The 27,170-nt window shown below is 39.1% G+C and overlaps 1 protein-coding gene across 4 annotated transcripts in view; it reads left to right on the top strand.

Moving 5' to 3' along the window:
- Window positions 1-27,170, top strand: part of LOC143281759 (tubulin polyglutamylase TTLL5-like) — a 62,135-nt gene that overhangs the window by 933 nt on the left and 34,032 nt on the right. For 3 of the 4 annotated variants that reach the window (XM_076587040.1, XM_076587039.1, XM_076587042.1), the window contains exons 2-19: window positions 4,300-4,570; window positions 5,600-5,709; window positions 6,183-6,372; window positions 6,916-6,979; window positions 7,574-7,640; window positions 9,050-9,132; window positions 10,095-10,164; window positions 10,502-10,586; window positions 13,122-13,223; window positions 13,414-13,505; window positions 16,355-16,462; window positions 18,413-18,494; window positions 19,924-19,985; window positions 20,674-20,762; window positions 22,901-22,933; window positions 25,094-25,281; window positions 26,056-26,118; window positions 26,964-27,026. In XM_076587040.1, coding sequence (XP_076443155.1) covers window positions 4,437-4,570; window positions 5,600-5,709; window positions 6,183-6,372; window positions 6,916-6,979; window positions 7,574-7,640; window positions 9,050-9,132; window positions 10,095-10,164; window positions 10,502-10,586; window positions 13,122-13,223; window positions 13,414-13,505; window positions 16,355-16,462; window positions 18,413-18,494; window positions 19,924-19,985; window positions 20,674-20,762; window positions 22,901-22,933; window positions 25,094-25,281; window positions 26,056-26,118; window positions 26,964-27,026 — 1,685 coding nt within the window. In that variant the 5' untranslated portion in view covers window positions 4,300-4,436. The remainder of the gene's footprint in view (window positions 1-4,299; window positions 4,571-5,599; window positions 5,710-6,182; window positions 6,373-6,915; window positions 6,980-7,573; window positions 7,641-9,049; window positions 9,133-10,094; window positions 10,165-10,501; window positions 10,587-13,121; window positions 13,224-13,413; window positions 13,506-16,354; window positions 16,463-18,412; window positions 18,495-19,923; window positions 19,986-20,673; window positions 20,763-22,900; window positions 22,934-25,093; window positions 25,282-26,055; window positions 26,119-26,963; window positions 27,027-27,170) is intronic. The other variant, XM_076587041.1, reaches the window with a different exon arrangement.

Here is a 27,170-nt window from a genome sequence, read left to right as displayed (position 1 = left end):
ACTATTTCGATAACCTCGTCACCATTTTTCACTTCATCTGCAGTTCATAAAATACTGAAATCTTGGCAGTGTTTTATTATGCATTCAGTTATAATTCTAAGTAGGAGGGATGCGAAGAAAGTAAAGCTGTGTTGAATCAAGGTGTAAAGGTGAACATTCATACTCCATGACAGATGCAAACAAAATGCACAGATTATGATAAATTGGTGAAGAATTTTGAAATGGTAAATTTGGGTGGATTTAGGGGAGGGAGAGAGGGCGGGTTTTAAGCTTTCTTATCTCTGGTGAGAAATAAAGTGAAGAGGATCATTATGGTAATATAAATCAAAATGAAGAGGATCAATATGGTAAGATAACTGGATCCAGAAACCAAAGTATAGCGGAAGAGTGGACATTGGCAGTGCTGCCAATAGATTTATAAATAAAATGATGAATAAAAAGATTTTTAAAGAAATAAAGAAAAGTAAAATCACTAATACTTAAGTTTGCTGTTCAGTTACAGTCACGCAAAACAGATACTATATTTGTTTAAGACTGATGTTTAGTGATCATACACCACTTTTTGCAAGGGATCTAGAATAGAGGCACATTCTCCCTTCAAATCAAGGTGGTTACAGAACAAGCATGTCTACATGGGAAAATGCAGCTGCTTTCGCATATGATGTATATGAAGGATTTCAAAGAAAAGAAGTAACACTAGCAGTAGCCATCGACCTTGAAGATGCTTACAATAAAGTCCAGTTTGCGCACCTCATGGAACTGCTACTAAAGTATGGAGTAAGTTTGACACTGACAAGATGGATAGTAGCAGCACTTCAGGAAAGAACCGTCATCCTACACCTCAGAGATTGGATGTCTGCACCTTCTAAACTTTCCATGGGACTGCCACAAGGGTCTCCGCTCTCTCCTGTCCTCTTCAACGTCTACACGAAAGGCCTTGTAGACTTAAACAACAATGGAATAGCTCAGGTGCTTACTCTTGCAGATGATGGCCTGGTCTTCAAACTTCTAAAGATGCTGAAGAAAGAACTACAGCTGTCCAGAAACAACTGAACAATATCGTTCAATGGTGCAAGGACATAGGATCTTCCATCAATCCATCGAAAGCCCAAACGTTGCTGTGCACCCTCTACAACAAATGAGCAAATCACCACCACCTGTGTCATTCAACGGAATTCAGATCGAGAAAACTGAATGCCAAAGCTACCTAGGAATACAGTTCGACAGGATGCTGACCTTCAGAAAACATACGGAAAATACTGTTCTCAAGTGCAAAAAGGGTCTTTCAGTCTTAAAGGCAATGGCAACCAAAGGTATTGAACAACGCCACCTCTTCCTGCTGTATCAATCACTCGTTCTCAGTGTGATCGACTACGGACTTAGGCTAACAACACCATCTCAAAGCAGCCTCCTAAAATTAGAAAGAGTTCAAAATGAAGCTGTGAGACTGATCATTGGAACAACAAAAGACACACCTATGGCAACCATGCGATACCTGCTTGACCTTCCTTCAGTGCAAGCCAGAAACAAGTTAGAACAGGTTAAGACCTACTTCAGAGCATTAGAAAACCCTCAAAACCCTGCATGATGCAGTCAAGGAACCAAAAGGCGGTTGTCTAGGATGAGGAAGATCATGGATGGGGCAAGCAGAAGACACAATCCAGCTAGTATGCCAACTACAAGACCTGAAAGAAACAAAACAATGGGAGGAAAACCCCGAAAACCTCAGTCATCTATTCAACACAGCCATTTCACCCACTCTAGGAAGACATTGTCAGGAATGGCCAGAGGGCAAAACTGAGGCAGAAGTGAAGCTACTCATAGAAGAAGACAGTAAAGAAGAGGACATCATCATATACACAGATGGTTCAGCCACCAAAGACCAGTCTGGTTGGGGATTCACTGCAAAACAAAATGGAAAAACAATCAGGGAAGAGAATGCTGCCGACAAAGTCACAACCTCCTGCCTAACAATGGAAGTTGAAGCTGTGACACATGCTCTCCAGTGGCTATCATCTATCCATATGCCTGGAAACCAACATGCCATGATTCTAATGGACTCAACAAACCTTATACAGAAAATTGAAAGCAGAATGGGAAGCCCAGAGTGGCATGAGGCAATGCGCAACTTTCAGATTAAAAAACTTACATGGTCATACTGCCCGGGACATGCAGGTGTTAAGGGAAATGAGCGAGTTGACAGACTTGCTGGTAACGCAACAACAACGAGCGGCCTACATCTAGGAAAATCAGAAATCTTCAGAAAAGTCAAAGAATAACAAAAGGAACGAGGTACAAGGCCATCATACCATCAATTGCCTCAAAGAAATAAAGATAGAGAGAGGGAGCAGCCGTAAGTCTAGCATGAAAGGTTGAGCATGACGCTTTGCAAATCAAACGAATATTGGCATCATTTCCAAACCAACAATGCACAAATTTCTTCAAAAAGGAACAGAGTCTGTGTTGGCATTTCCAAATAAAATAGACTGAGCAACAGGCTAGACCTGGCATCAAAGATCTTTCCCCTCTTGCAGCCAATCAGTGACAGTTTGTGTGTGTGTGCACGCGCACGCATGTGTCTGTGAGCTTGTGTGTGTGCATGCATGTGCGAGTGTGTTAGTGTACACATGTGTCAGGAGAGCTTTGTGCATGTGCGTGTATGTATGTGTGTGTGTGTAGGCTGTATGTTTTATATTTATTTGCTTATTTGTTTATTTATTATTATTGTCTTTTTATTATATTTTTATTTATTATTATTATTATCATCATTATTATTATTATCTTTTATTTTCTTTTTTTTCTTTTATACACACATACACACACACGCACGCGCGCGCGCACACACACACACACACACACATATATATGTGTGTGTTTGTGTAATATATCTGTTAGATATTCATTTACCTCTTTTTTTTCTTCTTTTTTTTTTTTCTCAAGGCCTGACTAAGTGTGTTGGGTTACGCTGTTGGTCAGGCATCTGCTTGGCAGATGTGGTGTAGTGTATATAGATTTGTTTGAACGCAGTGACGCCTCCTTGAGCTACTGATACTGATACTGATAGACCACTTTTATCACACAAAGTGACTAGCCGTTCGCACTTAAAGCAAAAGCTATATGTACGTCTTTACTTTTTGTGTCATTAATGGTTAGCTTTTAAACTTGACCCTCACATTGTCACAAATGCCATTTTATAACCCATAGATTTTTTTGTGATTCTCACGTTCTTTTACCTTAGAGGAGCTTTCAGCATTTGATGTCACACTACAGTAGTTTACATACTTGACAGTCATATTTCATTCTCTTTTTTTCTTCTTCTTCTTCTCTTCTTTTTTTCTCTTTTTTATTAGAGCAGAGTATTACTTTTTCATATTGGCCCCAGTAAAAGGATTATTTATAACTAGCAAAAGAAAATAAATAATTGAATTATGAATTGAAAAAGAATTTATTAATGATGTTTATGGTACGTTGTCAAACCGATATTCTGGAATCCAAAGAAAAGAAGTCTTCATCAGTCCTTTTTACTTGCCAGTGTAATTACAGTATAGCAAAGACTGTTAAGGCTTTTATTTCATGCTGACACTGCTAAAGTGCTCCAAAGTGTTAGTGCAAAAATAACATTGGATTAACTAATTGGAAGGATCTGTTAGATTAGCAATGTTAATCCTGGCTTATTCACCACAGCTACTGGCAGTTGGAAGAATGAAGGCAAACAACAGTGCTTTGCTTTCTTTAATTATTGACTTAGGTGTGCCTGGAAGGGATTATTTAGCATGCTGCTTGTCATATCATACATCCATCAATGCATTAGTGAATGGTGATTGCACATTAGAGCCAAACATAAATCCAGCATTATGGTTCCAGGTTCAGACTGTGAACTAATCAGACTTGCATTCATACTATTTTCTGCAAAAAAAGCTACGCATTTTTTTTCTTCAGGTCACTCTTCAATTGTTCAAATAGTTCATTTATAATTACTTTTTCTCTTCCTTTCGTTTTTTTTTTTTTTTAAACATACTAATCAAACAGTTATTATCATAGATATAGTTATGAAGTTGATTAGATGGCCCGCTAATCAGTGAATTGGTTGATTTATAATCAAGTGTTTGAAAGATTGAATAATGAATGAGTGGGTAACGTCATCACTGCTTATGAAATCTTCTTCTGCACAGTGCCCTTCAATAATGAATAAATCACTAAATGAGTTGTTTTTTAAAATAATTTTCTGTGCTGTTGTTTCTATTTGTGTGGTTATTTCTATCATTTTCTGAGCAGTTATTTCAATAATTTTTTGTGCAGTGTCTCACAGGGCCAGTCAACAAGTGTTGAAGGTGTCGCTATGAACATCCAACCTCGAAACAGCCGTCTGCGTGCTGGAAAGACTGTATATTGTTAACCCAGCACACACCTGAGATTGTGGGCACTGTGGTGGCGGGATGGCATCGCAAGGGAACAACTCTGACGGGGGTGAATCCCTGACACCTTCAGAGCAGAGCGATGGAGAAGAAAGGAGCGAGCATGACTCTGATTATGAGTCTGATAATGAGAAGGACGACGATAATGACAGCAGGTGGGTGGATACCACTAGAGGTAAGGGGTTTGGGGGGTGAGGGGAGAATATATATATGAGTTCAGTGATAGGTGTTTAGAAAACTTAAATAATGTTTTTACTGTTTCATTCTGGCTGCAGATCTATCCACGGTTTACCGAATTGTGCATTGTGAACAGTGCTGTTGGTTGTGTTAAAGATAAATAAGTCTCATACCACATTATTGGTCATGAATGTGATTGCTCAAACATCATTGTGAATGGTGGCAATGCTCTGTTCTGATTTGAGGCAATTTCTTGGTTGATTTTCTTGCTGTTTGTGTCTTGATTAGTGGCTTGAGATATATTGTTGATGTTTGACAATCAAATGCAATGTGTGTGGGTGTGCTTCTATTTCTTGTTCTGTCCCATTATCTGTACCATTTCAGTGGCATTACTGTCACGCTGCTCATTCTGAGTCCCCCATATACAGCCTCACCTGGGTTTGTCTGTCGCAATCCCAGCATCGGAAGTCCACAGGGAACTGTCAAAAGTTTTGTCACCAGGAGGCCACACGAGAGGAGACCCAGCACTGCTGCTGAGTCACTTCATTGGTGTTGAGTAGTGCCTGTCCTGATTTGACAGTTAGGACACCACATACTAAGCCCCCTGCTGATGACAGTAATTGCTTAATCACGGAGCCACTGAGTGAGCATCCTTCCCAAAGTGGAGACGGTTGGATGTGCTTCTGCCTTTATGTCCGTCTTGCAGCCTGAACATTAATCTCTTATGCTTTGACCATCGATACTGGAAAGTGTTTTATCTTTATAAATGGTATTCTTTATAAATGGTCTTTTCCATTCAGATGTTGAAAGATTTCACTTTCAGGAAACTGCATAGAAATGCGTAGAAATGATACACATTTCCATTTTAAAACATTTGAACATCTGTTTTAAGGGATTTTATAAATTAGATGGTTTGATTCAAACATGTTTAATATTAAAACATCATTTTTCTGAGATGACAAAAGACATGTTGACTTTGTAAGTGTTTGTTGAACGTCTGTTTTCAGGGATAAAAACTTAAACATCATCTGGACTGGGTATGGAAAAAGGATACCAGTGATTTTGTTCAGTGTCAGTAGCATACTTCACAAAAGTTCTGATTTCAAAACTGTTGGAGGTAAGTATCTGCTTTGAAAGAAATGAATGATGTGCATCATTGTTAGAATTTTTTTTTTTTAAAAGTGTTTATATGTATATAAGTTACAATTGTTGCCTTACATCACATGGATGAACATGGTTCTTCTTCGACTGAATATTCTTTCACCAAATTTTCAGGTATTTTAAGTGATTCCATTGCATTCCAGAAGCAGGATACTGCATATTGATTATATCAGATTTCACATTTGAGCTATTCTACTCTACTCCACTTTTATTCTTTTTCTTACAATTCTAATAATGAGTTATTCTGTTTTTTGTTTGATGATATAATTTATAATTAAAGTCTTTCAAAAATATGCAAGGTACTCATTTTGTTTTAAATTTTGTTGTTTTGAATGGAAGAATTATGTTTTCCTTAATAATCTGATGTTGATTCTTGTTCCTTACTTCCAAATGCAAAGTGGATGGAAACAACACATCTCATTGTTGCAGAACGATACAACATGACTTTCAAGTTTGGCGGTTCAGAGTGCAAGATCATACGCAACATTTTGGGAACTCATGGATTTCGTGAGGTTCATCACACCTGTCCTGACTTTAACCTGGCTTGGACCAACTGTCACCTAAAGCCCTTCACGATACGAAATTTGTCAGAGTTCCAGAAAATCAACCACTTCCCAAGGTGGAGAAACAAATGCACAGATGACATTGGATGATATTTAGATGAATTCAAGTGAAAGGGAGGAATTGGTAGCTGTTTTTTTTTTTATTTGTTTATTTTATGTTTCTGTACTTTGTCTGTCTGACAACTTCAGAAAGCCAACAGATGGAGAGAAGGTAATTGTAGTAAATGTCTGTGTAAGTGTGGATATATACCATCTTGTAGTTTTGTTACAAGTGGCATGGTTCTTGACACATTTTGGGGAATCAGTTGATACATACCCAGAAATAAAAAGTTAAGTGCATAGATCTCCATCTGTATGTTTCATACCCTGAATATAGTTATTGCAGATGTGAATAATCAGACAACAGAGACAGAGGCATGCACACAAGTGAGTACATGCAGAGCTCACAGGCCAGAGTTGTTCAGCATTTAAATGCATTGATCCTTGTACAGGTCTGGCTTTTAATATTCTTAGTGAACTTAGAAATGTTCCATTGTCTTCTCAGCGTACATTTCTCTGAATTGTATATAAGTGAACAGTCCTCTCTTTTCTGTGCACAGATCTTCAGAACTGACCAGAAAAGACAGATTATACAAGAACATTCAGCGCATGCAGCAGATCAGGGTGAGCTGCACTCTTCGTTTTTTTGTTTTTCATACACAAACATGACAGGGTTTAAAGCTAAGATACAGTGAGTCGCTTGTCACATGTGACATGTCATTTCTCATGACAAAAGTTCTCAACAGAGGTAAACAGATTTCAAATAAGGATCCAAGGATTGTGTGTTGTTCATCAGCTCAATCAGTGATTCAGAGAGAGAAAAAAGATGTTGGTTAACATAAATAGTTGTTTGTAGTTTTAGTATGAAAGTGAAAATACATTTGTTCATGATGTGATAGCACATACCAACTGTAGTCATGGCAGTTTCTGTCACCAAATAAGGTGAAACTGCTGATAAACATCTGTGATGATATTGTAGACTGAGCGACCATTTCAGGTGAAACTATGATTGCCTTTATTTGCACTTAATAAAAGACTGTTGGGAGTTTTAGGAAGTTGAATTATTTACTTGCCCTAAAAATAACCATTATGGTAATTGGCAAAGAAAGCTTTTTATATTATTTTATATTTTTATCCCCCACCTCGTTTCCATGTTCTTCCCCCTGCAATCATTCTGGGTTTTTTTCTAGGACATTACTATTGAATCTGTCATAACAGGGTGTCAGGCACTTTGACTTTGTGCCACAAACATTTGTCATGCCTGGCGAGTATCAAGAGTTTTGCTGTAAGTGTCACACCCCTTTTCTGTTTGTCTGGATCTGTTTGCTAGTGTCTGTGTTTCTGTCTGTATCGGTATGTCTTGTGTTCTCTCTCTCTCTCTCTCGGCTAAGCAAAGTATGTGTATGTCTGTGATTTGCCCGATTGTATCCCCTTTCCCCATTTTATATATGGGCTGGTGGCCTTCACAACTAAACCAGCATCAGTGTCTGTCTGTCTGTCTCTCTCTCTCCTCCTCCTCCTCTCCCTCCCCCTCTCTCTCTCTCTCTCTCCTCTCTCTCCTCTCTCTCTTCTCCTCGCTCTCTCCCTCTCCTCTCCCCCTCTCTCTCTCTCTTCCTCTCTCTCCTCTCTCTCTCTCCCTCTCTCTCTCCCTCTCTCTCCCCCTCTCTCTCTCCTTCTCTCTCCTTTCTCTCCCCCCCTCTCTCTATTTCTCTCCCTCTCTCTCTCCTCTCTCTTCCTTTCTCTCTCTCTCTCCCTCTCTCTTCTCTCTTTCCTCCTCTCTCTCTCCCTCTCCCCCCTCCTCTCTCTCTCTCCTCTCTCTGTCTCTCTCCCTCTGTATCTTTCTCTTTCTTTCTTTCTGTCCCAGCTACCTCAGCATCTCTCTGTCGAGTCTGTCTTTATATGTCTGACACCTGTATTGTAACAGTACTTTACTATTTTTTGTAAAATATCCACATGCATGGATGCATGTATGCATTTACATATTCACACATGCCCAACACACATACATACATATATACATACATACATACATACATTATACAGACATAACATACTGGCGATTGATTTCTCACACCAAACAAATAATTGTGTGTTGTGTGAAGAGTATTTACAGAAAGTGGTGTTCTGTGCATGAATTGTTACAGCCTTTTTCTGTGATGTTACCAAGCTAAATCAGTGGTGGGGTTATTCATCTTCGGGCATACCAACTATAATAATTTGTGTACAGCTGGCTCTGGAATTTGGGAAAGTATGGAGTGTTCAGATTAGTATCACGCAGCTTGTGATCAGTGCCTGTGAAGCAGTACAACATAGAACTAAAAAAGATGAACAACAACAACAAAAAATGCCTGTGTTTGCCTTGTCATTTGTTTTTAGCTTTTATGTTGTTGGGATGATTGACGTTAAGGGACAGTTTTTGATGCATGTGTTCAATGCATTCGTTCATGCCTTTGTTATGGTATGTGTGTAATATAAGTTGTTTTTTTTCAATCATGCTTCCATTTTGAGTAGTGGTCTATGTTGTGATACTGCACCTGGCCAGATTTCTCTAATTTGAGATGATAAACTTGCTCTTGAGATAAGTAAGTTACTCTTATTTCAAGTTGTCTCCTTATAATGTCGACAGCCTACTCCTTGTAGGATCAGGAAAGCTGGTTACTCTTATTTTATGCTGTCTCCTCATTATGTCGACAGCCTACTTCTTGAAGGACCGTGGACCCTGGATCGTTAAGCCTGTGGCATCGTCTCGGGGTCGTGGGGTCTTTCTTGTCACAAACGTGAGTTGGGAATCTCTCTCTCTCTCTCTCTCTCTCTCTCCATTAAGCTTTTGCAAAAATGTAGGAATGCTTTGAATCCTTAAAGAACCTAGAACAGAGAAGCAAACATATTATGTATTGTGCAGTACACAGAGTTGGTGTAAATTATTGACAGGCTTTCGAATGTCTGTCACTTATAAATTTGTTGGATTTTATTGAACGTTTCATGGTCCTGTGACACTTATTTTCTCTTTTTTTTTTCTTTTTGCTTTTTTTTTTTTTTTTTTTTTTTTTTTGCATATTGTTTTTCAGTTTTTGTTAGGATAATATTTTAGATAAAAAGAAATAGGAGGAAAACTTGAATATTTATCATGATGCAAATTCATGCAGGAACAGATAAAAAAATATATATATAAAAAAGAAGAAGCTATAGTAAGAATCTAAAGATGTATAAAGAAAACCTGCATGCATCTCTTGTTCTGTCCTCCCTAGTGATTGATAAAGATGATGGGAATGTACACAGAAAGGGAGATTATATAGGTTTGGATGGTTAGCAGGGATGGTGTCCTGTTTTTCCTTTTTGTTTTTCAGTGGGAACACTCTTCTTCTTTTTTCATGAATTGGCGCAAGAAATAGTTCTATATTATTATTTTTGTATACTTTTATGTTAGTGTTTTTGTAACATGAGAACCCTGATGAATTACAAAGAAACACATGAATAAAGTGCACGCTAGCCAGCCTGTTGTGCGCACTGTGGGTCATTTTATACATCATGTCTTTGGAGGGGATGCGAGTTACTTCTTTCTTTGTTTTTGTTCTAATGATTAGATTGGTAGTGGAAGAATGTTGTCTTTGTCTTGATCTGCAGGTTGTTAATGCGTCAACCTAAGCTGATTTTTTTTATCAGCATTTTCAAACGGACATATTTTCATTTGGTGATTTTGCATGTGTATGTGTGTGCGTGTCTGTTTGTCTGTTTGCAGCCTGATCAAGTTCCGGTTGATGAGAATGTAATTGTGTCACATTACCTTCACAATCCTCTGGTCATTGATGGTAAGTTTTTAGAATCATACCATGGACAGAAAGTTAAAATGACCACAAACTTCAACCGCTGTCGAAATGGGACAAGCAAAATCACAAAATGATCGCCAGTCCATTGGTAACTTACTTGATACTGTCAGTAGCTGTTCTTAGTTTTTCCAGGGATAGTAAGAATTTTATACCTTTTCAGTTATACTCTCTACGCCACAATGCTTTGTTTTAGATATATTGACATGTACATTTTGTATCCATATATAACAGGACAGACTTTTGTTGCTTTTTTAACATTTTAAGTAAATGCAGAATGGCATGGAAATTTATTTTTCAAGTCAACTGGTTTTTTCCACAGGTTTCAAGTTTGATATTCGCCTGTATGTAGCAGTGACATCCTATGACCCCCTGGTGATCTACTTATACGAAGAGGGCCTCACTCGGTGAGTAGGCTGCAGGGAGGAGACGCAGTCTGTGTATATGATTTGGAAGGGGGGGAGGGGGCATAAAACGGGGCTTTTACATAAAAAAAAATATTCACAATGGTGCTGCAATACGTTCCTTTGCTTTTTGGGGGGTTTTTATCACTTCATGACTGGCTGTTTTTTCAGCTTGAGTTGATGTTGTCCCTAGTCACCTGTTCCCGATTCGCATTTTCCTGATTTGCCTATTCCCAATTCATCTGTTCCTGATTTGTCTGTCACAAAATTGGTGATCCTGATTTGCCTATTCCCAATTTGCCTACATAGTTGCTGTGTGTTTGTGTGTGTGTGTGTGTGTGTGTGTGTGTGTGTGTGTGTGAGTGTGTTTCTTCATTGATTCAGTGGGGGCCCATGTTCTGTGATGATGGTGTGGACATTGGAATGGTACCAGAGAGGGAGAGAGAAAGAGGGGCTTAACAAGGGGAATGGTAGGTAGGCAAGACAAGACAGTGAGCAAACCTCTCAAGAGGACATGGAAGGTGGCAGAATGATCAAAGTGTGTATGAAATGGGAATAGGTAAATCAGACCTGCTACACTGAGTCATATACCAAAAGTGCTGTTTTCTTTGCTTGTATTTCATTGTGTGGTAACGAGGAATCCAAGTGTGACATATCAGAAATCTCGAAATCAAAAACACTTAATGTTTTGTTGTTGTTGTTTTTTTTTGTTGTTTTTTTTGGGGTGGGGGGGCGTGGGGGTTGTTTTTTTTTTTAATTTTTTTTAGTGTTTTGTGTGTGTGTGTGTGTGTTGTTTGTTTCTGTGTTGCAAGTTCAGTAGTCCTTGATTGTTTTAATGTTGTTGTTGTCTTTGGGAGTGGGAGGGGGGGGGATTTTGAACCCACAGACACTCGCTTCATAGTCAGGCATATTACTACTAGGTCACCATTCCACTTAAAGTATGTATTAGTTTTATGATATGAGATCATGTAGTTGCTGTGAGCAGGAGTTCAAGGAAGATTACCCTTATTTTCTGGATACTCATTATTTTGTGTGTCAAGGTAGTGCTAACTTTAAATTCAAAGGGAGGACTGATACCAGAAAAAGGTTTCACATTGTTCATGGTTATGCGTCACAGTCCCTCACTCACATCCTATAAAATGAATCTAAAAATATTCCTTTTTCAAGAAGTCTGCATTCCCTTTATGTATTTTATGGATGCACATCTATTTCTTCCATACATGTTTGTGTGTGTGTTTGTGTGTGTATGTGTATGTTCTTGTATACTTTGTGTTTGACTGACATATTATTGTAAAGAGCTTTGGGAGGTTTGAAAGCTCTATATAAATGCACTATTATAACCCGGAGAGCGCAATGAGCCACGATCGTGGCTTTCCCGGTGAAGTGCAATGGGCCACAATCGTGGCTCTGTCTTACATCATATGGCTATGCTCGGCAGCCTTCGTAAAACTGCCTCGTTCTGGTGTTACTGCCTCCATGCTTGTGTTTGCACAAACTTTGACTGAGTTTACAAGTCCAGATCTTCGTACTTTTTGTAAACAATGAGTGACACTGAAGTTGACAAAGCTCAGGAAATGAGTGACCTTGTCACCAGTGATGATTCGTTTTTAACAGGGATTCTGGTGAAAACGGCTTTGTTATTTTGACACTTGGGCATGCTGGCTTGCTTGTTGTTCATTCAGTTTTGTGTCTCCAGCTACAAAAACTGGGGGGTGGGTGATGGGGGTGGGGAGGGGTGGTAAAGTGGGTTAGGCATGGATCTATTGCGATTTCTTGACCAAATAAAGATAGAAAACCGGAAATTATTTTGATTTAAAGCATTCTTGCTGCTTTTGAAAGCAACATGAGCTAAAAGAAAACATTTATTTCTGTTTTTGCCTGTGATTGCATAAAGTATTGTAGATGTGTGTGTGCATGGCGTCGGTGGGTGTGTCTCAAACAAATAATACAATGCTTATAAGTTCATTGTTTCAGTTATATTCATGTCATGATTCTGCAGCCAAAACATTTTTTGTACAGTTTAATTCCAATTTTGAGATTTTGACTCTGCAAAAGATGTGAAAATACCTATAAACATTGTGGTTGACGTTCTAGGAAAACAAGTGTGCAAAATTTGTTAATTATATCCTGTGGAATATCTCAAACTACATACAAGGTACAGCCTTTTTCTTACTTTTATCTGATTCTTCATTCACTCTACTTTCCAAAAATGTATAGGTTTACCTATTTATTCTTACTGATAAGCATACAAATGCCCCAAATCAGAGCACAGGTAGCGGAGGCAAACTATCCCTTTGTTTTAAGCATGATTTCTGTATGTATGTTTTATTATATCCAGCACTTTGAGGGATAATGACAGTGCCATTTTTTGTTTCCAAAGAGACATAGCCTTTGCTCTAGGTTTTGTTAATTTAAGATAATGCATTTGCTACACAAAACTGTGTTACATTTTTTTTTAACCTTACATGAGGGAGAATATAGAAATTAATTACTTTTTTTCTTTTTTTTTCTTTTTTTTCTCTGTATTTTTGTGTTCAGGTTTGCCACTGTGAAGTATGAACGAAGCGTAAAGCACATGCGCAACCAGTGTATGCATCTGACCAACTACAGCGTGAACAAGAAGAGCAATGACTACGTCAGGTACGTCCAACACTGTGCTGGATGTTCTGACAGACTGGTGGTGTGCTTACTATACATTAGACACAGTTATGAAACAGGTTGTGTCATTTTGAAATCAAGCGAATGTGATTTGGTATGTGTGCATGACAAGCGTTACCAATGCGTGTCATGGCAGAAACATGTGTGAATTTCTACCTTTGTTGTTGAGCAGGAATGACGACCCTGATGTGGAGGACTACGGCAACAAGTGGTCCATGGGTGCCATGCTGCGCTACCTGAGGTCCATCGGGAAAGACACTGCTGGTGAGTGTTGGTCACTGACATGCTCAGCAAAGTGCACACATGCCGACCATTCCAGAATAACCGTATTTGTTACAGAAAAAAACTTTTTATTTTTTCAAATTGATGACTGTTCTAGATGTTATGGCAGCAGATCGCATGTTATGGGAAACAAATAAAATGGAGGCACATTCTTTCATGAGTGGACAAATTTGACTGTGGATGGGAAGTTGTGACTCAAACAGTGTGCACATGCGCAAAAGCCCATAACCAGCTACAGTAGAGCCAATATTATGAGAATGCACACTGAACTGAAAAGATGGCTAGCTGTCTAAGGTGAATGTGTGAGACTGAAAAATATGGAAACTGAACCATGCCATAAAAAAAAAAAATTGACACCACAAGACCTTCAGGAAAAAAATACAATGAACGGTGGCCATGCTTACAAAGACAAAAAGAAGAAAACTAGTTTTTGCACTTCCTGCAAGTGAAAATTCTTCATTGGTCATGGTTGTCATGATGATTGTCATTGTTGCATTGAATATAAAAACAAAACGACAACAACAAAAACGTGTAGACCGTGAAACTAGATACCTGCACAACAATACATTTTTAAAAGTACAGTATTTTCCTGAAAATGATTTAGAATTTCAGTTTTGTTCCTGACTTTTATGTCATTTTTTCCTGGTTAGTAAGATTTGGGGTTAGGCATGTAGGCACTGGGAGTTCTTTCTTCATTTCTAAATTCGTGGGCTACACAACTCCTATGTTCACCTGTATCTGCAAGTGGCAGTTTACATTAATTAACGTTTTACCCCTGCCATGTAGGCAGCCACACTTTGTTTTCAGGGGTTTGCATGCTGGCTGTATGTCTGTTCCCATAATCCACCAAATGTAGACATGGGATAAGGAATCTTTAACATGAGTATTTCATCTGTTGCATGGGTGTTAACCAGAAAGGCAGTTCAGCACTTACAGGTCTGCAGATCCATTGACCTGGGGTGTTGGGAAATTCTCCACTATTAATCCACCAGGCACTGATACTGGGAAAGTACTGGGGACCCTAATATTGAAAGTCCGACGCTATGACCACTTGGCTACTGCACCTGTCACACAGATTACAGACTACTTTATTATCTCATCAAGAGAGATTTGTGTGTGGTGTATGCCAAACATGCTGGTAATGACAATTGTTCCACTGAGAACATTTGACTGAGACAGTTTTATTGTGGGGGGGAAAGGTGCCTTCTGGTGGCCTGTGGAAACTCCAGGCTTGGGCTTTATTCCTTGGCTTGCTTTTTCTCTTCACTAAACTTCAACTGCTTGTCAGAATTTTTTTTTTTTTTTTTTCATTGCTTCTGTGTGGTGTGAATGTTGGAAAAAGTATACAAGTATAAAGGGAAAAAAAAAATGCAAAATAAACATCAGTGATATTACACAGCACATACATATGCATAATAATTCAGGAGTGACAGTATAAATAACACACATGCACAGACAAGCCCACGCATAATACACAGACACACCCACTGCAGACACCCCCCTACACACACACAATTTGATAAGTGCACACACAGAAAATGATAATTTTACATTAATCTATACAAATTATTCATTAAAAATTGTAAAAATCAACATTATTTACACAAGAAATAAATTAGCAACAATATCGAATTGTAAACACACTCACCACCAGCACTTGATCAAAGAAGGGGCGAATCTTGTACAATGGGTCATGTCCATCTTACCCTCTTGGAATGAAGTTGTTATTGTCATTCAAGTGAAAGAAGCCAAGAATTGAGCGAAAACGCTTGCGCTTCAGCAGACATGAGGCAAACTCAGTGTGCAGAGAAGGATTGGTCGACCAGTAGTCAGTGATTTTCGTGTTTTTTTTATTAGTCCCATGTGTATGAGTTTGGCAACAAAACATGTCATCTCGTCGATTGTCACTGGCTTCCAAGTTTGAAAAATTGAACTTGGTGTACATTGAAAAATTGAACGTGGTGTCAGTTGCCCTGTTGCTTGTTTTTGAGCATGTGTCTCCCTAGCATAGCGGTTTGTTTCTATCTTGAACAGTTTGATAAAGTCTTTGTCAACAATCAGTCGGTAGAAGTCAACAGGAGTGGGTGTGTCTGGAAAGTCAGTGAGAGTCTGAGGGTCCCAGTGAAAGGTGCAGCCAGTGGGAAGTCTGTCAGGTCTTTTACCCACTCATACAAGTACTCTTGTTCCTCATCGTCAGTATCTACAGTCATCAAGTTATCTTGTCTTGCAGTATGGCTGTCACTTGTGTCACTGTCGATTTCTGTCTCAGCGTCATAGGGGTCAGTCAGCAAAATTTTGTTGTCACTTTCAAAATCAACATCTGGTACTAACTGAATGTCATCATCATCAGAAAAATCATAGAGAATTCGTTACCAGTGTCTAGGAAGTCACGTTCAATGTCTGATCCTTCTTCTGCCACAAGTTTGACCACCTCACGCAGAGAGTACATTTGCTGCGCTGCCATCTTTGTTGTGTAAAAGTCAACTTTCGACCTGGTCAAGAAAGATCGAGAAAAAATGCCTTTTACATGATTAATGTCAAAGGAAAAGAACTCATTTTTTTCCAAAACTGGTCCCTCCAAAACGCTGTGTAGTTTCCCTTTAATTGAACACTGCTGAGTGTATGAAAAAAAATTTGGAGTTCTGTTGGATCTTACGTTTCAGCACGTCGTTCTGAGCGTCTCCAATGAGTTAAGCACACTGAGTTATGCAGTTGGTAAGGCATCTGCCTAGCAGATGTGGTGTGGCGTATATGGATTTGTCCGAATGCTGTGACACCTCCTTGAGAAAACAAATAGAGAATGCTTGTGTGTATGTATGTATGGTGTGCAGTTTTGATGATGAGGATAGAGGACGTGGTGATCAAAACCTTGCTGTCAGTGGAGCTGACTATCGCCACAGCCTGCAAAATGTTCATGCCTTTCCGCGGTAACTGCTTCGGTGAGTTGTTGATACAGCTGTCTGTACATGTTACACTGGCTTGCAGTGTCGGAGAGAAAAAAGTTCAAAGTAGCTTGTATAATCTTCAGTTTAATTACACATACTTAACCCTGACCCAACTAGTGCAGACTCCGGCAGGGGTCTGACATTCCTGCCGGAAAAAGAGAAGGCAGCGGGTTGGCGTTGTTGATAGGGCCAGGAGTAGAGGGCCCAGAGTGTCAGCGAATCGATTGCGATCGCGCCTTAATTTTAGCACGATTCCCCAATCGAGCTACATAATTATGTGACCTGGTTGGAGACATAATTTGACAACAAACAAGAACGCCAGAGAATCGACAGACAGGCAGAAAATACGAAAAAAAACCTTAGCCGTATGAAGAGCACAGGAACAGGAGTCATGATGGCTCCCGGAAAAAGAGGGCGCTAGCCAGCGGGACAAAAGAGAGGTTACCTACTTCCGGGTGGTTATCGGCCGTAGTTTCGTTTTCTCCGCATAGGCGGATAGTAGTTTGCACAGGACAGGAATGTCAGACCCCTGCCGGAGTCTGCACTAGTTGGGTCACGGTAAGTATGTTATTTAAACGTAATTTTAGATAGAAAATTTCCTTTCATTGACTGCTTCTGCATCCTTATGCCTTCCTGACCTAGTAAAGAGAGTTCATGCAACCATGGTCTGCCTTCTTCATCAGACACACACCTGTTTGAAATCCTGCATTACAGACACAAGTCCCATGGTTTCCAAAACATTTGCACACAACAGACCATGGTTTTGAAAATCTCTACCACACAATATCAGACACTTTTCCACTGATAAATTTTTCAGATCTAATCTTCAAACAATATTTTAACTATTGCTTTATCTGTCAAACCTGCAAACTATGTCATATCACGGCAACTGCTTTGTGAGTTGCTACATGTAATTAGTGATGTGGTATTATCTGTCAAACCTGCAAACTATGTCATATCACGGCAACTGCTTTGTGAGTTGCTACATGTAATTAGTGATGTGGTGTTGCCTGAAGACCACACACAAGAAGAGACCCTGCCGGCTCCTGAGTAGATATTTGCGTATTGTTTTTGAGAACTGGTTGAAGGATTTTTTACCAAACTTGACCCCAACTTTTTTTTTCATTTGTCTGTGAGCTTCCACTTTCACAGTGACTCAACTTAACAGCCAGGTTTTGATCTGTATATATGGACTTGTAATAGGATGCCAGGTTGAAGGTAGTGGTGCTGTAATCGAAAGTGTTCCAAAATGCCATTTGTCTCCACCACGAATTTGATATGTTGATGTATGTGGTGATGCTGGTCAGTGAACCGTTCTTTCTTATGCTCACATTGTTTCGTGGTTATATCATCCACATATTCTGTCTCAAATATTTTTGAAGACGAGTTGATGATCAGAAGACTTCCTGTTAATGATAGTTATGTAGATTGAGGCTCACGCCTCACAGACAGGAGCTTGTGACAATTACAGTAAAAGTTATACATTCATAAATATACTTGCATTCAAGTATGACACTCTACACATGAACATGTGTATGCACACACAGACACACAAGCAAACACCCATGTGCATGCCTACATGCAACCAGCAGAAGTTAAAGAAGCACATTGGTCTCTGAAAAACTCTTTCGTCTGTGTGTTAGCTGTGATCAGAGAGATCAAAGGCCCATAGCTGCTTCATGTTTTTTGTTGATATAAATGTCCATCATACATGATCATCACAGGAACAGGTGATGTTTATCTTGATGCCAGAGTTTACTGTTGAAAGTCAAACACTTTGGTTTTAGTTTCTCAGCTGTAACATGGAATGTGTATTTTTTGCAACAGGTTTGTTTTGCGGGGGGGTGGGGGGTGGGGGTTCACAGTGTGTTTCTGACAGATTGATAAGATATTGTCTAATGTATTTTGATGGTGCTGTTTGAGTGTTTGCATTTGATATTCCAGAACTGTACGGTTTTGACATACTTGTGGATGACACACTGAAACCCTGGGTGCTGGAAGTCAACCTGTCTCCTTCTTTGGCATGGTATGTCTGGCTGAAATGTACTTTTCTTCTTCTTCTTCTTTTTGTGCCCGGAACACATTATTTTCTCTATTTTGATCATGACGAATGATGATGGGGATGATAGTGATTTTGCTAAGGGTTTGGGGCTAGCATGACAAGGCTGTACTCATAACATTTCCCGGCGTCAGCCAGGCTGAGAGATGCAGACACCTGTAGTATTGGTCAGGTAACTTGAGCAACACTTACAAAGACACATCCATGAAAGTGGAGGACTCTCCACTGTGTGGTCCCAAATCTACCCACGCGAGTCCTTGGCACACTCAACTCTGGGTTGGTGCTGGCCTCAGACTAAACGAACCCACTTGTGTTGGGGCTCAAACCTGTGTCCTACCAGTCATGAGTCTGCGACACTAACCGCTACTATGGCAGCTGGTGGCTGAAATGTACTTACTTATATTATGGTTAGGATGGTTCTCTTCCTTTCACTCTTATAATGTGATAAGAGAGTAATTATTACTGCTAGTACTGCAATAACTTCTCTTTTTTGTGGAATATACAATTTTAGGTTCAAAATGTTTTTTTTAGCGTCATTCACTATCCAGTGTTTTACATTTTCAGAGAACAAAACATGAATAGGCAAGTTTTTGTTTTGTGCATGTATGTGTACATGTTTTTCTTGACAATTTCTCCCTTGTTTCTGAAATCTTTGTTACTAATTTGAAGGAATGATTTGTATCATGAAGTATGTTTTGTGATGCAAGCTGTCATTCATTTATTAACAAATGGAGCTATGACTATGTTTGTGCGTATGCACAGGTATATTCCTCAGACTCCACACTTTTCTCCTTTTTTTTTCTTCTTTTTTTCTCTCTCTCTTTTTTACGCCCATTTTTGTGCTGAAATTGGAGACTGTTAATGAGACCAAGAAGCAATAAAATGTCCAAGTGCACAAACATTTCACAAGTATTTCCAAATGCAAATGCCTTCAAAAATTTTATTTTTAAAGAAAAACCCAATCTTCTGCTATAGTTCAGATTTTCACATGCCTAAATCTTTGTGTGCTGTATTTGTGTTCTTCTCCAACTTGTCTAATGTTTTCATCTCATACCATGTGTTAAATGAAAGTACAACTACTGTTACTATTCATCATGCATATTATCATGCACATATATCCCAATATGTGTGCCCAGTATTCGCTGTGACCTTTGTACACTTGGCAACAGAGACATATTCTGTTCTATTCTATTTTGTTCTGTTGTATTCTGTTCTATTCTACTCCTATTCTGTTCTGTTCTGTTTTTTTCACTGTCTGTTCCATTTTTTTTCTGGTGTGTTCATTTCTATTCTGTGTCACCAGTAACTTTTTTTTTACTAACTGCATAACATTTGCACACAGATGTAACTGCTGTTTGAATCAGTTCAGAAAAGGTGTGATGGTTGTTGGTTACAGTGACAGCCCCCTTGATTTGAAGATCAAAGGAAACTTGCTGTGTGACCTGTTCAGTCTGACTGGTGAGTTCCTGGGAGATGATAATGATTAATAATGATCATCACATGTTGTTCTTTTTGGCACAAACTCCCCATGATGTAAGCGTTTCCCGTGAACCAAGTCACATACTGGATCACATAATGGCATAGATCATAATGTTAAAACATGCCAGAGAAAAAAAAACACCTCCATTTACCAAAACAGTAATAATACAGAATGCAAATATGAACCGTTTTTGTTCCATTTTTCAAAACGTAAGTTATGTACACACACAGAGAGAGAAAGAGAGAGAGAGAACATGTATGCGCACATTGGATCACAGTGGCATGCAAATTAAGTTATGTATTACACACACACACACACACACACACACACACACACACAGAACTTGCATACAAACACTGGATCACATTATGACATACAACATAACATTAAACATGCTAGAGAAAAAAATCTACATCCACCAAAAGAGTAATAATACAGCCTGCTAATTTGAATCTTGTTCTTTTCTTTTCTTTTTTTTTTTTCTTGGTTTGTTTTCAAAGCGCAAGTTATGTGTTACACACACACACACACACACACACACACACAGAGAACATGTATGCACACACATCCTTCTGTATAAAATGGTTGTTGTTGATCTTGTGGACGACAGTGTCTGATGCTGTGTCAGTTTGTACGCACTAACTGTCCGTGATTGTCCACTGTCAGGCATTGTGTGCCACGACCCAACAGCACGATCCATGCAGCATCAGAATCGTCGCAACCAGGACTTTATCAAGATGACTGCGCGGGCCAAGGTAGCTGTTCCTTTCACACTTTGTAGATTTTCTTCTGTTTTTTTTTATAATTTTTTTTTTATTACAGTTAGCTCTACATACACTTTGTCTTTTGTATAGTCTGTTTGGTGTTTGGTTTCATTTTTTATTTTCGCATTTGGTTTCATATTTTATTTTCGCATAAAACATTAGCCGGTTTAGTTTTTGTCTGAAGGTATCTTTTCATGGGAGGCATCATGATGGAATCAGTAAGGCTTTGATCTTGTGATCCGGTGGTCAGGGTTGAATCCCCAGTTTCAGCACGGTATTGTGTCCTTTGGAAAATCAGTTTACTCTGGTTTTCCTCACTTGACCCAGGTGTGAATGGGTACCTGACTTGGCTGGAAGGAGAGGATTGGGCTCTGTCTTCCTTTGCTGAGCTACAACACGGTGGACATCAATTCATTGCCCTTTTGGCCATAAAAGGCGATAGGACATTTAAACTTTAACCATATGTTTTCATGAACTTGGACATATTTGAATTGATAAACATGACCATTCACAGACATGACCATTCACGGAAGTGACCATTAATTAAATGGATAAGAGGCAATGGCATTTCTAGGCATGACCATTTGTAGACATGACCATTCTTAGATGTGACCGTTTATAGACATGACCGTTTTTAGATATGATCATTATTTGAATGGATGAGGGACGATGCGAAAGTAGACTTTCTCACATGGCTGTGTAGTGTTTGCAGTGTCACTTTCGGCTTGTAGTGTACTTGATCTCTTGTGGCTCTTTGCTTTTTGCTTTGTCTCTCTCTGTCGTTGTTACACATATGCCTTTGTATTCTTGAAGAACATTTTTTACATGGAGTGGGTTGCAGAAGAAAAAGAAGATTGGGTTAAAGTTGAGATAAGCGAGATCATGTAAATTCATATTTGTCCAACTCTGATTTGTTATATTCACTTATTACACATGCACACAGAATCATGCATACAAGTATATGTGCTCGCGCGCGCACACTCACACACACACACACACACACACACACTCTCTCTCTCACTCACTCACTCACTCACACACACACACACATCTTTTTTTCTTTATCTTCCATCTCCTATCCCTTCCCTAATTCTTCCACTGCCCCTGTTTCCCCCACCCTTCCCACCCCCTTTTTCAGGTTTCCCAATGCCTTTTCCTCCTGATTGAATAAGGAATCAGAAAGCATAAGAAATACACATGTTTACATTATGAATTTAGCAGCAGAATTTTATCTTTCTGTCTCATGATTGTAATCGTGTCAGTGCAACATTGTCTCGTGCAGTAGTTTTTATCATTGCCATTTTTGACTCATTTGTGTAAACAAAGTGAGTCTATGTTTTAACCCGGTGTTCGGTCTGTGTGTCTGTGGTAAACTTTAACATTGACATTTTCTCTGCAAATACTTTGTCAGTTTACATCAAATTTGGCATAAAGATAGGAAAAATTCAGTTCTTTCCAGTCATCTTGTTTAAACCAATATTGCAGCTCTGGGATGGGCACAAAAAAATAAAAAATGAAGCTTAATTATATGCAAACTGCATTTACTGTTATATTTATATTTTTTGTATTCTCTAAACGTGGCCCTTTGATCTGATATTCTGACACAACAACAAGAGCAGTCATTATTATCATTTTTTGTTCAAACAGGAACTTCTTTTGCTAAGCATGGAAGTTTTATTTATTTTGCAAACGTTTTGGTGCAGATAGTAAAAAAGGGAAATTACTCTGTAATTAATGCTAGGGGACTTTATTTGCTTTAAACTGATCTTTCTGATCTTAAACATTACATTTTGAAATTATACTCAATACATAAAAAGCTTGGATTTTTTTTTTTTTTTAAGTGTATCACAAGTGAGTCTTGAAGGCCTTGCCTCTCTTGTTCCTGGATTGTGTATTGTTGAGTAAACATTATATGCATGTTCTGTGAATGCCTTGTCTATATTCAAGCAGCTGTCTCACAGCTTGGCAGAATTAATCAACAGCAGACTTTGGATATTGTCCTGTGGACTGTAAGGCGCTGTCATAATAAGCCATTAGCTGACTTTCTGCTCTGACCATTGTGTGTGTGGGCTGTCCCTTGCTGCCTCTGTCCTAGTTATGAACTGCATGCTGTCTGTTTCTCCCTTCAGACTGCTTTCACCAGGTCAGGACATGCCAAGCCGGTGAGCTTCCTTTGCTTTTGTATTGCTTGTCATTGATTATAACTTGAGGGACTCTTGTGGTATTCTCTGTATCGCTGTCAGTGTCTGCTTCATGGTGTTCTGTGTCTTTGTTGATTGTGTGTGTTTTTGTGTGTTACTCTCACTGACTTCTCAGATGCTGTATTTTTATGTGTAACATTGCTTGTGTGCGCTTTGTGATATTCTCTGTGTCACTGTTAGTGTGGGGCTTTTTTTGTGTGCTTCTCTCAGCATCTTGTCAAATTCTCGTTATCTCTGTTATTGTGTGCTTTTTCGTGGGTTTGTGCAGTGGCTTCGAAGACTTACTCACACAGTCATGTTTGCATGCTTTGCTGTCGACTTCCAGTGTTTGTACATTTACCTTTTGTGTAGACAGACCAGTATTCTTTTAAATCTATATCATTTCAGTTTGCTGTGTCTGTGAGTGCATATGCACTGTAAATTTTGTGTCTTGCTGTGCTTGGTTTTGTAAGATAGTCTAATCTTGATCATTAAAAGTGGTTGACAGAGAGTGACAGACAGACAGACAGACAGACATACATACATACATACATTGTTGTGTGTGTGATCTCCCAGGTCAACATATGTGCAGACCTGCTAGTGCCTGAACCCCCTTCGTGTGTAAACGCAAGCAGAAGATCACATATGCACGTTAAAGATCCTGTAACCCATGTCAGCGTTCAGTGGGTTATGGAAACAGGAACATACCCAGCATGCACACCCCCGAAAACGGAGTATGGCTGCCTACATGGCGGGGTAAAAATGGTCATACACGTAAAAGCCCACTCGTGTGCATACGAGTGAACGCAGAAGAAGAAGAAGTTGTGTGTGTGTTCTTTTAAAACTACACCTTTGATCCCTTGACTGCTGCTGACAAGTATACTCATCAGGAAAGGGCTGTCACCTCACTTAGAGAAGACTGAGCCTACAGGTCAGTTTGGCAGTCAGCGTTCTTTCTTCGGGACTGCTGCTTCTTTCGATCAGCAAACATTAGTTACACCATTGAAAATTACACAAAAAGATAGTTACTGCTCTTTAAACTACTAATGGCCACAGTGATCCCATTACAGCGAGTTTCAGCATTCAAGGGGTTAGGAACCCTTTGCTGTGCTGAAATTTGGTTGACGTCTGAAGGTTTAGCTGTGACATAATAACAGTCGACTGTTACCTGCATTGGTATGGCAGCGGTGTTGTGAGTAAAATTATTATGTCAGTCTGTTATTTGCTGCCTCAGCCAGGATGTGTTTGTGTTGCTCTCATTGTCATGTAGACAAATCTATGAAAGAAATCTATGAAAGCACATACTTCTGTTCACTTAAAACAGTAGGTGTTTCCTTTTTGTGACCTTATTGCTTACAGTTTGGTATTTACTCCAGGTTCAACCAGTTTACATTTGTAAAGATATTCTTATACCATGTGATCATGGTTTCAGATCACCTGATGCCATTTTTACTCTCATACATTTACTTTTTTAAAGACAGGTATTATAAAACAAAACAGAACATTTTTCACAATTCTGAGAATCAAATGAAGCTTTTTTTCTTCTTTTCTTTAAATATATAAAAATTTAAAAATAAGAAAGAAAAATGAAAACAGTTACCAGTTGACTGGTTTCCACAATAGGAATTGAAACATTTGCAGCTTTTGTGATGGGTGATGACGGTGGTGTTTTCGTTGTTGTTTTATCTTGTGTGTGTGTTTGTGTGTGTGTGATGTAATCTGCTTTCTGATGTAGGAGGGAGAGAAGGGGCAGTGGGGATGTGGTGTTTCTCATCAAGAAATTTGAAACAAGGAATCTGAAGGAAACTTGAATGCAGAATGGTTTCTGCATAACAGGCTTTGGAGATATCTCAGCTCAAGAAGTAGCTATTTAAAGTTGTGTATGTAGTATGGTTGAGCTGATCAGTTTCTTGTTCAAACACAGAACGTTTCTTGTAAGAAAGTACACCTCAAAGTCCGATTTTGTGAACTGGTGTGTGAGTGTGTGTGTATGTGTGTGTGTTTCTTGTTCAAACATAGAGACGCTTCTCGTAAGAAAAAAAATACACCTCAAAGTCAAGTCAAATTTTGTAAAGTGCCAGTAGCTTGTCACTGACTCTGATACGTTCGTGTTCATCCACGGCCTGTCAACATGTTGTGCAGAAGGCTCGGCCTCAGTCGGCTACCTGTTCGAGCAAGTCGAGTTCCACAACCACCCAGGGGGTCAAGACGGGGATGGCGGGACTGAACAGTGAGGAGATCAAGATCCTGCGCCGCGTCAGGGAGGAGGAGCAGAGGAAGGGGGGCTGGATCCGGATCTTCCCTGGCCCTGACACATGGGACGTGCATGGGTAAAGTCAAGTCAGATTGATTGATCTACATGGAAATTTGTCTGTGCAAATCACAGACTCGTTATATATCAATCAGTCAAATCAAAAATGCTTTATTCTTGATCCACATGGAGATTCATTTGTGCAATCACAGGCCCATTATATATGTATATCAATCAAATGAAAAAGGCTTTATTCTTAATCCACATGGAGATTCGTTTGTGCAATCATAGGCTTGTTATATATGTGTATCAATCAAATCAGAAATGCTTTATTATTTATCCACATGGAAATTTGTTTGCTCAGTCACAGATATATATATATATATATATATATATATATATATATATATATATATATATATATAAACACATGTAATATGATCTGGCACACTATAAGAATATATCAAAGCTAGTCAAATAAAACCAAAAAAAAAAAAACCACAATCATTGTTGATAGGCTAAAACTACTCTCAGACACACTCACACACACACTCACTCACACACTCACTCACTCACTCACACATTCACACACACACATTCTTTTTTTTCTTTTTTTTTTCTTTTTTTGGACACGCGCACACACACACACACACACACACACACACACACACACACCTACTCTTTTTTTATTTCTTTTTTTGTGCTGAAGCAGCATCTCTCTACAAATTGTTCACACATATGGATGCACACTTACATAGTTACACACATTTAGGCAGTGATTATGATTGATTTACCAACCTATTCAGTAGTGTTGGTCCTCTTAATCCATAAGAGTGTTTTGTTGTTGTTTCAGACCATTTCTTCAGTTCGGCACATCGCACAATCTGATGCTGCATCAGCGACTGTACCCTGAAAGGCAAGTACTTTTTTCTCTTTTTTTTCTTTTTTTTTTTTTTTGTAATGAGTTGCATTTGTTATCCCATTCAACCACAGGGAGTTCACAGCCTCGACAGGCTACCCTGTCTTATGGATGCAGAGAAAATATTCTAAAACTGACTGCTTTTTCATCTATGGACAAAGTCGGAAATTCTGTAAAAGTTAGTTCCATTTGTTTGCGGTTTGTGCGTATGTAGGAATGTGGAAACCGTTTTAATGAAACAGCCTTCAACACCCAAGCAGTGCTCAGGTACCGGTGTTCTGTGAGTTCATGAGTGTCATGAAAAAACTTCAGGAACAAACAATTGACTTTTGTGTGTGTGCATTATTGATGTTGTATTGTTATAATCAATTTTGAGTTTTGTGGAGTTACTTTTGTTTGTGAGTGTCATGAAAGATTTCAACAACACTCTACTTTTCTTGTGTGTGGGCGTCATATTGATATTGTATGATTATTATTATTATTATTATTATTACTGTTTTTGTTGATTTTTATTTCTAGTTGTTATTGTCATTGTTAGGTTGATCTGTGTCAGTTTGTTTTCCTGTGCACGGATCTTGTTTCACATTGCGATACTCGTTTTTTTTTCCCCCCAGTGATTGAAAATGAAATAAGTCACAGCCCAGAACATACATGCTTGCGCATGCACACACACATACAAGCACTCATGCTTCTGTCTTACAGAAATACTTGACACACACACGCATCCATACCTACAAGCATGGAGGGCAAAAACTAAAACGCTGTATGTGAGATAATTATGCGTATCAAAAGCATTGTACTGTGATATCAGTGACAGTGTTTTCTGTGTCCTGTATGTCCAGGCACAAACCGGTGGCCATCCGATCCATTGGAAGTGGTTCCTTCTCTGCAGCCACAAGGTCAAAGTGAGTGATGATTGGGCATTTGCAGGCCACTGTAGTGCGTAAGCCATGCATGCCAACTCGTGAAAATTCCCTGTTTTATTAAAGGGGGCACACACACACACACGCACGCGCGCGCGCACACACACACACAGACACACACACACT

The sequence above is a fragment of the Babylonia areolata genome, chromosome 4, assembly GCF_041734735.1.
Source record: "Babylonia areolata isolate BAREFJ2019XMU chromosome 4, ASM4173473v1, whole genome shotgun sequence".
NCBI lineage: Eukaryota > Metazoa > Mollusca > Gastropoda > Neogastropoda > Buccinidae > Babylonia > Babylonia areolata.
This window is presented reverse-complemented; position numbering and strand designations above follow the sequence as displayed.